Raw genomic sequence first — 12445 nt, forward strand, 5'->3', positions numbered from 1 at the left:
GTTTACATTAAAAAGTGAAACGAAAAGAGAAAATTTAATATGTTCGATATTTTAAACAATAATCCATTTATCGATGTTTGATAAATTTATATATAAATCATAGACTAACTTTATAAACTGGGTCATCTGCACTACACTAAGCCCACTGGGCTATCAATCACGTTTCATAATCGATAAATAATGGCCCACTATTAAGCAAACTAATCAAAAGTTTTATACACTAGAAGTCATAGTTAGTAAATTGTTCAAATTTATCAATCAAAATAATGGGTAAACAAGTGTCTCAGCTTAGAACAAATTGATTTATTATTAGATAAAAATGATTTACATTTAGATAAATTGCAAAAACTATTCATCAAAGTTTGGTGACAGCAAATTCACAATAGAAAAATCTTGAAAAAAGTTATAAAAATAATATAGTTAAAGAATTTGTCAGATCTGAAAAGATTTATCAGTATTTTAACCTTTTATTTATAAATTTTTTTTTTTATGTTACAGCATTTAAAATGTTTACATGTTGTATAAGATGTTGGAGAAAGATCAAGATAGAATGCAAATTTAATTAATCGTTTAAGAACCGCTCTATCTAACTCGGTCATCTTAAGCTGTCTCGGCATCTCGTAATAGAAATTCTTTATAGCTTATTTAAGTGCATAATGAAGTGGTTTTTGAAGATTATTTAGATAAAGGTAGAGTTCACACATCAAAGGGCAACGCCATTTAGATGTAATGTAAGCTGGAATTGTCTGGAGAGAAAGATATTGTTAGGGATTGTCTGGGAAGAGACAGGGAAAGAGAAAGAGAGATGGGATCTACGTAAACTTTAAATATGCTACGATATATTGATGGCTTAAATTATGCACTGAACATATCTTAAGAGGAATATATGATAGATATAGATACTTTATATAGAAATTAGCAGACTTTTAGATAAAATGTCAAACTGGGCATGTCGTAAAGGCAAAATGCTTTAAAATTTTGTCTTAATCACCTGATGCCCTATAGAAGTTTTTTTCTCTACATAAAATAAAATTACTTTATACAAACAATTATTTTTTTTTGCAAATTTAGTTAGCTTTTTGCATTTTTAAATTATGCATATTGAATGTTGAATCTTAAGCCGTCTCTCAACTTATGGCTATATATGTACATAAACAAAAGAATTAAATTCGAAACGCCTTGATGCAGTTTCTGTCTCTCTCTCTCTCTCTCTCTCTCGCTTTTTGTATTGTTTGCTGTTTTCGATTTCTTTTGTGGCCTGACATTGACATTTGCTGATGCTGTTGTAGGTGATATTGCTGCTGTTGTAGCTATAGTTGCTGCTGTGGCTGTTATTGCTGTAGTTGCTGCTTCTGATGCTGTAGCTAGATATAGCAGCTGCTGTAGCTGTTGCAGTTACTGCTGCTGTAGCTAATATTGCTGTTCCTGCTCCTGCTGTTGCTGCATCTGTTGCCGATGTTGCTGCTGTGGTAGCAGAAATCGTCACAGTTGCTGCTGTAGATGATATTGCTCCTTTTAAAGCAAAAGTTGCTGCTGTAGCAGTAAATATTGCTGCTGTTGAGGTAGCCAGTGCTGCTGCTGCTGCTTCTGCTGCCTCCACAGTTCCCATTGTTGTTGTTGTCGGCTGTCGGCTGTCGCTTGTTGTTGTTGTTTTTTATGATCATCGACTTTCGTTCGTTTATTGTCTTTTGTGTGTAACTAAAGCCATTTGTCTCCAGTCTGTCTCGCAGGATGTTCACTTCAATGCTTGCCTAGGCTGTTCGCTTCTGAGCATCTGTAAATCGCTTTTCGTCTCAAGTGCCCGCCTCTTTTCAGTACCGCCCCTGCCCCCCAATCTGGGGCTGTTTGCTTTGTCGGCATGTTGTTGTCAGTTAGTCAGTCACCGTAAACTTGAACTGCTCTGCGACTGCTGCTGTCCAAGTTGTTTCCATTTCCATTTGCGGCAATGCAGCCTTGAAGTCACACTTATTTACATACTCACACACACACATACACACACACGCAGTCGCACGCACACATGCGTACTCTCATGCACTTACATGGCATAAAAAAAAAAGTTCATTGGTCAGCTAATGAAGCCCACCTTCAGTTGCTATTGTTGTTGTTGTTGTTGCTGTTGTTGTGGTTATTGGCCGCATTAAGCTACGTCTCCGTCATAATTGTTACCAATTATTTCAAGCTCAAACAGCCCACTACCAAAAAAAAAAAAACAAAATAATAATAATTAAATAATCTGAATAAAAAACTTCATAAATTTTCATGGAATTTTACCAAAAGTTGTCGCTCGTCTCGAGACGTTCATAAATCTTTGGACCACAAAATCTTAAAATCATATTTGCTTAGTTATAAATTCTTGTTGGCAACATTTAAGAACTTTTAGCCATTATAATCGTAAATAAGCTTATAAAACTTGTTTGTACAGCTGTCCAAATGCATAGTTCGTAATATGTAGAAATCAAATACTCGAACCATCTTTCAACTGGTACCAAATTCTATATACACCATGTAGATATTATTTGTGTCTTTGACTAATTGCCACAGCTAACATGTGGTCAATTATAAACAATTCTACAGAATTCTGCGATAAATAACATTGTATGTTATATAAATAACTCATTTTTTGTTTAGCTCAATTCATTGGAAAACCTATTTTTCTTGCTGTTTCTTCGTCAAATTCCTCTTCCATGTTGATGTTGCTTGAAGTGCTGTATGTTCAGGTTGAATAGCAAAAGTCGTAAGTGCAGTTGCCAATATTCTTACTTTGTTGAGCAGCCTGAAAAACCTGAAATATCATTCGATTCCTTTATCAGCTGCCTAAAATGTTCCAAGTACTTTGATATCTGTTTATATTACATGTAATGAGCTCTTTAGCAATAACATTTATTTGACATTTGGCGGAGTAACATTTCTAACTTAACATATGTTCTGCCAAAGCTGTAAACAGGGTTGCAGGCGCTCGAAACTATCTGTTTATGTTATCTTACATGGTCATGTATTGTTGCACTTAGGTTCCTTGAGAAAACAATGAACCTTTACAATTTCTTTTATCTTTCAACATTTTCTGTTGTCTCATGCACTTGTTTTATAATTAGCATATGTTTAACTAAACAGTTTACACATTTTTCTTCTCTTCTTCCAACAGTTTCTGTTATAGATAAAGCTTAACAGTCGATTCAAACTTTTTTAGTCTTTTTTTTTCCCTTTTTCTCAAATTGTTTTTGAATGAATTTAGCTTTTGCGATTGACCAAGTCAAATCATCAAATATATACATATATATTCACTATAAATTGCTACATTTTATGGCAACGTTCAATTCCATCACATGCAAATCGCATAAAGCATTCCAAAAGTTGACAAGAGCGCCATCATTTTGAATGGCATCCACACGACGCAAAAATTTGTTATTGTTTTTTATTTACTTGATTTTGCTTCTATTTGTTTTATATTTGCCAAACCGTATGAAATACAAAATAGATACACAAAATGCTGTCATTAACTGTGAAATGTACTCGTTTAGCTTGTAGATTCGCTGCAATTGCTTTTGTTTCATTTTTCAAGGTTGTCGCTTTCTCATAATCTCTCTTATACTCTCTTTCCCTAGCTCTTGAACTAACTTAACTTAACTGAGAATGGATTGAAAGGCTTAGAAGCGTCTTTTTCGTACTTTATTTTATCAGTAGATGAACTAAGCCATTTGCATGCCCTGTAGGCTCGTAGCAATACTCAATGGGGTATATTGTTAATCGCAGTGTGATTGATTCAGATGTCAAAAGTTTAGATAAGGACAAAAGAACATAGTTTAAGAACTTAAACGATTGAATAACTTATATATATTTTGGCAAAAGTATGTAATTTATTATATTAGATTGATGCTCGCAAAATGGAATATCTTAGATCGAAATTTTTAATAAAAATCAAAACAAAATATTGACAAATTCATGTGATGTATGAAACAAACTCTGGTTATTCTTATGCTAAACCAAGTTAAGTTTAAAGCTAAAGCAAAATGAAAAACTTTACTTAGCGAATTTTAGAACTTACCGACTTGCCTAATAATCAAAAAGTTGAGTATGTTTTAAAGGAAAAAAACAGTATTACCTTCAGCAATTGACATATTTATGGAAATAATTTAATACTCATAGAGTATCTCATTGTACGATTCTAGAACTTGTATATTTTAATACCCAATAATAAAGTAGAGTAATTAGGTTTCTGCTTATGAATATGCAAGAGCGGAAAATGTTTTTAAAACGAAACTAAAATTTGCAAATAGGAAATCGAAAATTGGAAACAGTCAACAGTAAATTTCAAACTGAAAACAGTGTAAACAAGTAAAAGCACTTGGGCGCAGTACGAAACAATTGTGTAGGAAAAAACACCGTAAAGTTCAAAGAAAGTTAAACAACAACAACAGCAACAACAACAAAGGAAAGAAAATGAAAATGGGTGTTTTTTTCTTACATATATATTAAAGTGTTTAATTTTCTTTTTCTAACAGTTTGTTGCCCGCTCGCTCGCACAGTCTCCGGCAAAAAAAGGGAGATTGACAAAACACTTTGTGCCGAGCGTCGTACATTGAACTACTGTTATTGTGTTGTAGGTATTGGTATTGGTGTTGTGGTTGTGTAATCCGAGCAAGATGACCACCATGCCCGTGGTCTGGTGCACCGATCCCAATTCGGTGAACAACAAGCCAACGGCCTTTGCCCTGCATGGCATACAGCTGCAGGGCAATGTGACCGAGAAGCAGGTGAATGCATTGCGCGAGCTGGTGAATGCAGCGGCCGAGGGACGCCTCATACTGCCCTCGGACGGTACGTTTATGCTGCTGGACAGCGGCCTCAGTATCGAGAGCTCCATATTGGCGGGCAGCAAGCAGACGGCGAACGAGGGCAGCCAGGTGGATGCGCCCAAGAATGCCAAGAATACGTATATATTGATGCCGGTGAGCAATAAGAGTGCAACAGCAGAAGGAATTGCTACAGCAGCAGCAGCAGGAGGTGGAGGAGGAGGAGGAGGCGGCGGAGGTGTACCAGCTACAACAGTTGCTGGCAATGCACAATGCACGCCGGCTGCGATTGCAGCGGCAGCAGCCCAATTGGAATTCCTTTTGGAGCCAAAATATTCGACATTATCGTCGCCGCCCCCCAGCACGACGCCCAGTTCACAGACGGCGGACAATGAGACATCCGATGAGATATTGTACGAGTTTCTCTGCTGTGCCAAGTGCATGAACGAGCAGCGTACGATCGGACATAACGGCACTTGTGGCAATCGGCGCTTGCAGCGATTCCTTAGGCATTGCAACAACAATGGGGGCAGCAACAGCGGCAGCAGCATCAGCAATGAGCAACAACAGTTCAATGAACCTCTGATTGATCTAGATCCTGTGTGCAGCATTGCCAGCAAATATGCAAGACGTCAACAGCAGCTGCGTCACAAACAGCTGTCGACCATCTCGATGGGCATTGCACGTAATCATCGGTCCAATGGTCGTCATCATGGCAAATTACCCATGCACAGTGTGAAAATCTTTCATAATCGCAGCAGTTACACTACGCTCAACGGCGCGTGCACCATGAGCGTGGGCGTGGCGGCAACGACGACAACGTCGACGACGACGACGGCAATTCCCAGTGATAGTCGGCTAACGACAGCAACGGCAACAGCAATAGCAATGCCAGCCAGAGTTGAATCGGGCAGTTTAACGGTGACAGCGGCGCTGTCAACAACACAACTGCCCAGCGTAACGCCGCTCTATGCGATTGTGAGCAAAAAGCGTGACGCGAACTATGAAAAGAACAACAGCAACAACAGCAGTAACAGCAACAACAACAACACTAATAATTTCAACAACATTATGTTAGCTGCCGTGCCAGAGGAGCCCAGCGTTAGCGCTACGGTTAAAGATCTAATCAGTTTTGAGGATGACGATGTTGTTGTTGAACAACAAACAAATGACAATTTAGCCAATAGAGCAACAACAACAACAGCAACAACGACGACGGCGACAACAACAATAGCAACAGCAACAACTACTAATGCTAACAGCAACTGTGATAATCAAGTGGATTTACTGTGCGGACCCAACGATGTTGCCGAGGATGGCAATCTGTTGTCGCTTTCGCTGCTCGTTACGCCGCCACCAACACCGCCCAAGCCAAGTTCGCCCGGCTCAAATAATTCGAGTCGCAAGACCAGCTTTGATTCTACCTGCACGATTAGCTCACTGGACTCGGGCTTTATGGAAATGCAAAACAAATTGGATGCACTGGCAGCAGCAGCAGCTGTAGCAGCAGCAACAACATCGGGCGAGAAGATAGCCAGACGCAACTATAAGGAATGCCTGACGCAGTCGCGCAATCGTCGCAAATCCTATGAAGAGTTTAAGGCCATGTTTGCTGAGGCGGCACAGCCGGAAGCGTTGGCGCGACTCACGCGGCGACGCAGCGGCGCAATGCAGGAGCAACTGCAGCAGCAGCAGCAGCAACAAGCGGGTGCTGAGGCGGCTGAGCTGCTCGTGGCGACAGATGACGCAACGTCAACAGCAGCAGCAGCAGCAGCAGGAACAACAGCAGCAACAACAACAGCAACAACTACTACAAACAGCAGCAACACTGTGATGACAATGCTCGCCTCAATATCAGAACAAGAAACCACAAGCAACAGCAACAACAACAAGAACAGCAAACCGGATTCTGAAAACGAGTTTGCGGATGAAATGGATACCGGCGACGATCTAACAACAACAACAACAACAAAAGTTGTTACCGCTGCCGCCACCACAGAAGCAATGCGCAAGAATTCAGATTTTCTATCGCAAATACTTGATCAACAATTGGCGGCCAAGGAGGAGCAGCGTGCCAAAGCGCACAAGCGACGCACATCGTACGAGGAGTTCAAGCGACTTGTGCGCGAAATTGATGCCAGCAGCAGCGACATGGAGCAGCAAACGCTGGAATGTCAGCAACAGCAACAGCAGCTGGACACACCCACAACAACAGCAAAGGCGGCAACAACATCGTCGTTTAAGCGACAGAATTCGCGTCAGCGTAAAAGTTTTGCCTCCTACTTTTTGCCGCGACGCCACTCGGCAACCAAAGAGCCAAAGACTGAGCAAATTGAGCTGGTGGAGCCCGAGCAACAGCAACAATTGCCACAGCAGCAGCAGCAGCAACAGTTGCAAGCATATGCCAAAATGGCCAGCAGGAATAACAGTTGCAGCTCCAGCGTCAGCTCCAGTGCCACATATAAGCGTAATTTTAAAATCTATGATAAGCTAGTGTACGGCACCATCTACGATATAATACAGCGTAAGAACGATATCTATCAGTTGACCTATCAGAAGTACGATAAGTACATGACCTACGGCACCATCTATGAGATATTGCACCGCAAAGCGACACCGATGCAGGGCAGCAGCTCGCTGACGACGGGCAGCGGCGACAAGTGGCAGCGCAAGAGTTTGAGCGCAATACTAGAAGGCAACGCGACGGCGGCAGCAGCAGCAGCAGCCACTGCGCCGGCAACAACAGCTGCCACAGCAACAGCAATGGAAATGCATAAATCAAATGATGTGATTTATGATATAATACAAAAGCAGCAGCAAAAGCGCGAAAAGGAACGCCAGCAGCAGCAGCAACAATTGTTGCAACAGGATGCAGCAGCAGCAGCAGCAGCCACTGAAACAACAACGGACAGCAGCACGAATTTGGGCACGCATGTCACGCACAAATATGGCACAATTTATGACATCCTACAAGGAGAGAAATTGGAAACCAGCGAGGAGGCAAGCAACAGCAACAGCAGCAGCGGCGGCAGCAACACAAAACCAGTTGTTGCTGCCACATCGCGTTTTGTGGTCAGCCATGTGGATGAACAACAGCAGCAGCAACAGCAGCAGCAAGACAGCAACAACAGCAGAAATGTGACTGCCGACACGAAATGCAGTAAAATGCGACGCTTGTCCAATATTCTAAGCTACAACAAATCAGGCAACAACAATGCTGCGCCACAGGAGGCCGACAGCAACAGTGAACAGCAGCAGCAGCAGCAACAACAGCAACAACAATTGGTGCCTGCTAAACGCAGTCAGGCCAAACGTCGCGTTGGTGTTAGCAATTTGTTGCTGCCGCTTGACTCGGAGGAGCTTTATACGCGCATCATAGCGCAGCAGCGACGCAATGCTGGCAACAATTGCAACGGCAACAGCAACAGCAGCAGCAACAACAACAGCTCTGGCAGCGATGCCGATTGTCACATGTCGCTTATCAAATCAAATTCTCTGGATGCCATTTCCATGTCTGTGGCCATATCGCCGCCTGCCACGCCCTCGCCACCGCGCCCACGCCGCAGTCTCAAGCAGCACAAATGCCTGCAGCAGCAACAGCAACAACAGCAACAGCAACAGCAACTGTTGCTGCTGCCGCCCTTGATGAAGAAGCATTCGCTAGATAATTGCCCCACAGCGCCAAAGATGTTGCAGCCGCAGACGCGTCGCTGGTCGAATCAAACGCTGCTCAAATGCACCTGCCACACGCTCGAAGAGCCACGGCATTGCCATAGTAATAACAATAGCCATTGCACTTGCCCAACGCCTCCGCCGCCGCCGCCGCCTCTGCCTCTGCCTCTACCGGCGACCGCCTTCAATGCATTGTCTGTCATTGAGAAGTGCCGCTCGCTGCCCGCTGCCTGTTCGCATACGTGTGTTAATTTAATGGCCGCCGCTGCCGGTTGCGCCGATGCGGCGGCCAAGTCTAACAGCAAATCAACGGCAGCAGCAGCAGCAGCGGCAGCAACAACAACACAAACTACGACAACAACAACAGCAACAGCTACAACACAACTAACAGCGTTGACAATCAAGAAAGGCAAATCGCGTCGACTTTCGGAATTTACGCGTGGTGAATTTTTAAATGAAAAATCGTAAGTTTCGCCCTCCCTTGTCCCACCCCTCAAGCCACCATGCCCTCAGCCTACCCCACTCCCAACTGCCCGCTATACATTGTATATTGTATCTATTAACTTATGATTCGACTATTGACAATAACATTTTAATGCCATTTGCGGCTTTATAATAGGCTTTGCCTTGCCATTTCATTTCATTCATAACATATATATTGAATATAGTTTATAAAACATGCATAGGTATTTATATATCCCACATTCCAGAACTTGTAAACGGAGAATATTATCAAGTAATATGATATAGAAGTTTAATTACTTAAATATAGTAAGTTTTCATACTTTTATGGAGCAATTTGATATGGTAATCCTATTCCATATACAATTAATGGCTGATACGTTTCCTAGACCTATCCAATACAGAAATCCAATTCGTTTTTAGAGCTGCCTGATTTGTAGGTCATATCATGTTTTTACAGTAATATAATATAGATGTGAGATTCTATTTATAGGGATATATGATACGAAAGCTCGAAACGTTTTAATGGTGGTAATAGTTCTAGATATGTTAAAGAAGGAAACAGAAAAATATTACAAGAGATCTCAGAGAGAGAGAGAGAGAGAGAGAGAGAAAGAGAAAGAGAAACTTGTATATAGTCTGAGAGAGAGACAAAGAATACGGTTTTAAGAAAGAGACAGAAAGAGGTCGTAATATTCCATATCCAAAAAGGGCTCTAATGGACGTCTTACCTAATAGTCTATACTCTCAGGAGTACTTTTTTCAGAAATAAATACTGAACTGACGTCATTTCTAGTGCATTTGTACTTTAAATATTTTGCAAAATTTATTATGCAAAAAAAGCCGTCAAAGCCAATCCCGGGGCACTCCACTAAAAGTGCTAGATCCCAGACACAGCTGTCAGGTAATTTTGATTTTTTTTTTTTTTATATATTTGTTCAAAGTCGACAAATGTATGTGTAGGGCAAAAACGTATGCAAAACATTTTTGCAGTACATGATATGACTTTCATTCTATGGCAAATCAGTTGAAGATTGTGGAAACGGCTAAATGGAATGACTAATGATAATGCTATTGGCAATAACAAAGCACTTGACCATAGGCAAATAGTAGTAAATAAAGAGAAAAACCAATAATTGCAAAGTGGAAGCAATTATTAATGAATGACAAACGTCACACCCATAGTATAGAATCGTCTATGATGTTTGCTTTACAAGTAGGTGGGAAATATGCGAGTGACGAGGAAGAAAAACAAGTATGAATGCTGATGTCGGTTGGCTGAGACTGTGTAATACTCGTTCACACAGCGCCCTCAAGGGCCCTATATATAGATATATATATAGATATAGTATTTCCCAGCTACCAGTATTTGTTCCAAATTCGAATCTCTAGAAACTTCAGCAACTGCGAAATTTGCATTCATAGAGAGAGACGGTGTTCGGAAGGACGGACAGCTAGGCATTGCACAAAGCCAATATACTCTTCAGTTTGTCAGCGATAATCAAAACTATGCCAGTATGTCTCTATTTCTATTTGAGACTATTGCCTCGCTCTCCCTCTCTCTCCCTGTCTCTCTCTGTCTAGCTCTCTCGTTCCCTCCCTCTCTCTATCTCTCTTTCACTTTGCTGCGATCTTTCGCTTCCATGTTGTAATCGAGGTAAACGTCACGTCTTTATGTTATTAACCTGCCAATTATTTGACTATCAAAAATCAGTCAGGTACGCGTCAGCAGCTACTCCTCATTTTATACCTTGGGGTATTTGTAGTACCGTTTGTTGCTGTTCGTACACCTCCCGTCTTTTGAGCTGTTGCCATGCCCCCAAAAACAAAATAAAACAAAAAAGTCGTGACAATTTTCGAGACAGACTTTAATTAAGCGCTAAACAAACATGGCTCGACACATTTCAAATTTTGTTTTTCGATTTCTGAGTTTTATTTTTGGTTATTTTTTTTTTTTTGTTATTATTGCTGTTGTTGTTGCGGTTTTTGTCTAGTCGTGGTTTTGTGTCAAGTGTTACATTCGCTTCGTTTTCTTTGAGTTATCAGCAAGTTTGCATTTGTTTGTCCACCGTTCGCTCCTCGTCTTTTTTTCGGGTTTTCGCCAAACACGTGTACCACAAGTACACAAAAACAAACTTTGTATATGTCTTTTTTTTCTGTACAATTTCGTATTCAAATGCAAATTGAGGGACTGAACCAATTTGAAATGCTTTGGCCTTGAAGTTGACGTGAATTCAATTTGTTTGACAAGTGTTGGAGCAGCTTTGTATATGCATCATCTGAAAGATATATCTGCATAATAATGATAAATGCCAATGTGGGGCTGCTGTTGGCAAAGATTTCTGCAAAAGAATAGTTATAGATTTTTGAATGACAGATTGAATTAATGCAATTTAAACGAGGGCAAAGATGTGGAAGTGGACTTGGTATAGCGGAAAGTAGAGGAAATATAATTTGAGATTTTGCTATAAATACTATTTATTTGGAGCAACGCAACAAATAAGTTTATAATCTTTTACTGAATCACTCTTAAAGTTTAATCTCATCGATACTTGTCGATTTTTCACACACGTAAAACAGATTTCCATCTTTGATAAGCTAACAAGCCCCGCATAGTTACCCACTTGCCAAAATACCTTTTAAGAACTCTGAGCTTATGTATAAAATTATCGATATGTCTCGATTTATAACAATTCCCTAATCTTCTATTTTGGCTTTAAAATCCTTTGCCAGCTGCTCAACAATAGTCAAGGTTAGAGTATTAAAATTTCTGTACCTCTCGATCATATGTCTTACGCCAAGTATCAATTACTTTATGACTTCAGGCCACCCACGTTTTGACTTCTAGGTCGTAAATTAAAAAGACATTAGCGGCTAATTGCAAAGAATTTTGCTGTTGAGCATCGTAGATAGCCGAGTCACTTTTGCTGACAACTTTTTCGCAGTCATTCGCTCATCTACGTAAGCAACGCCAGTAATCGGGCTATACGTATATACATCTATATCTATTGTAGTTTTCTCTATGGGTTTCTTCTATATATCGAAACGGTTAATTTGCAGCGACTGCAAATTGTCGGGGTGTGGCTATAATGTCATTGTCTTGGCTCTGACTGTGCGTATGTGTGTGTGTGTGTGACTTAGTCGGCCAACCAAACTAAACGTTGTTACTGTAGCGCCCACTGCAGCCTATCATTAGCTTTCTAGATGGGGGTTATTATGCAAGTGAAGCACTAAATGCAACGTGCAGCACGTGGTTAATTCAATTCGATTCATTTGATATAAGGCAGTCATATATGTATATCTAATAGCTGACATTTATTTGCGAACTGCATTCAAGCGTTACTTTTTAATAGGTGTACTCATAGACAGCCCCTGGCCAAATTTGCATGAGCTTTTGGGCTTGAGATTGGGATTCGATTCACGATATTCGCCAAGGCAACTAGACGGCTTAGTCATGTTTCAGAGAACACTCTATTGAGTGTTTTTAATAGTCTTAGCCTGAAATGGTAGGCGAATAGGTA

At 40.8% G+C, this 12445-nt stretch overlaps 1 protein-coding gene across 5 annotated transcripts in view; it reads left to right on the plus strand.

Moving 5' to 3' along the window:
- Positions 1-12445, plus strand: part of Src42A (Tyrosine-protein kinase Src42A) — a 57486-nt gene that overhangs the window by 25704 nt on the left and 19337 nt on the right. For 3 of the 5 annotated variants that reach the window (XM_089262417.1, XM_089262416.1, XM_089262418.1), the window contains exon 2: positions 4500-8926. The exons of the other annotated variants lie outside the window; for them this stretch is intronic. In XM_089262417.1, the coding sequence (XP_089118543.1) occupies positions 4641-8926 (4286 nt within the window). In that variant the 5' untranslated portion in view covers positions 4500-4640. The remainder of the gene's footprint in view (positions 1-4499; positions 8927-12445) is intronic. 5 annotated transcript variants of the gene reach the window in all.

The sequence above is a fragment of the Drosophila navojoa genome, chromosome 5, assembly GCF_054131105.1.
Source record: "Drosophila navojoa isolate 15081-1374.11 chromosome 5, UAZ_NAV_1.0, whole genome shotgun sequence".
In the NCBI taxonomy this organism is placed as follows: Eukaryota; Metazoa; Arthropoda; class Insecta; order Diptera; family Drosophilidae; genus Drosophila; species Drosophila navojoa.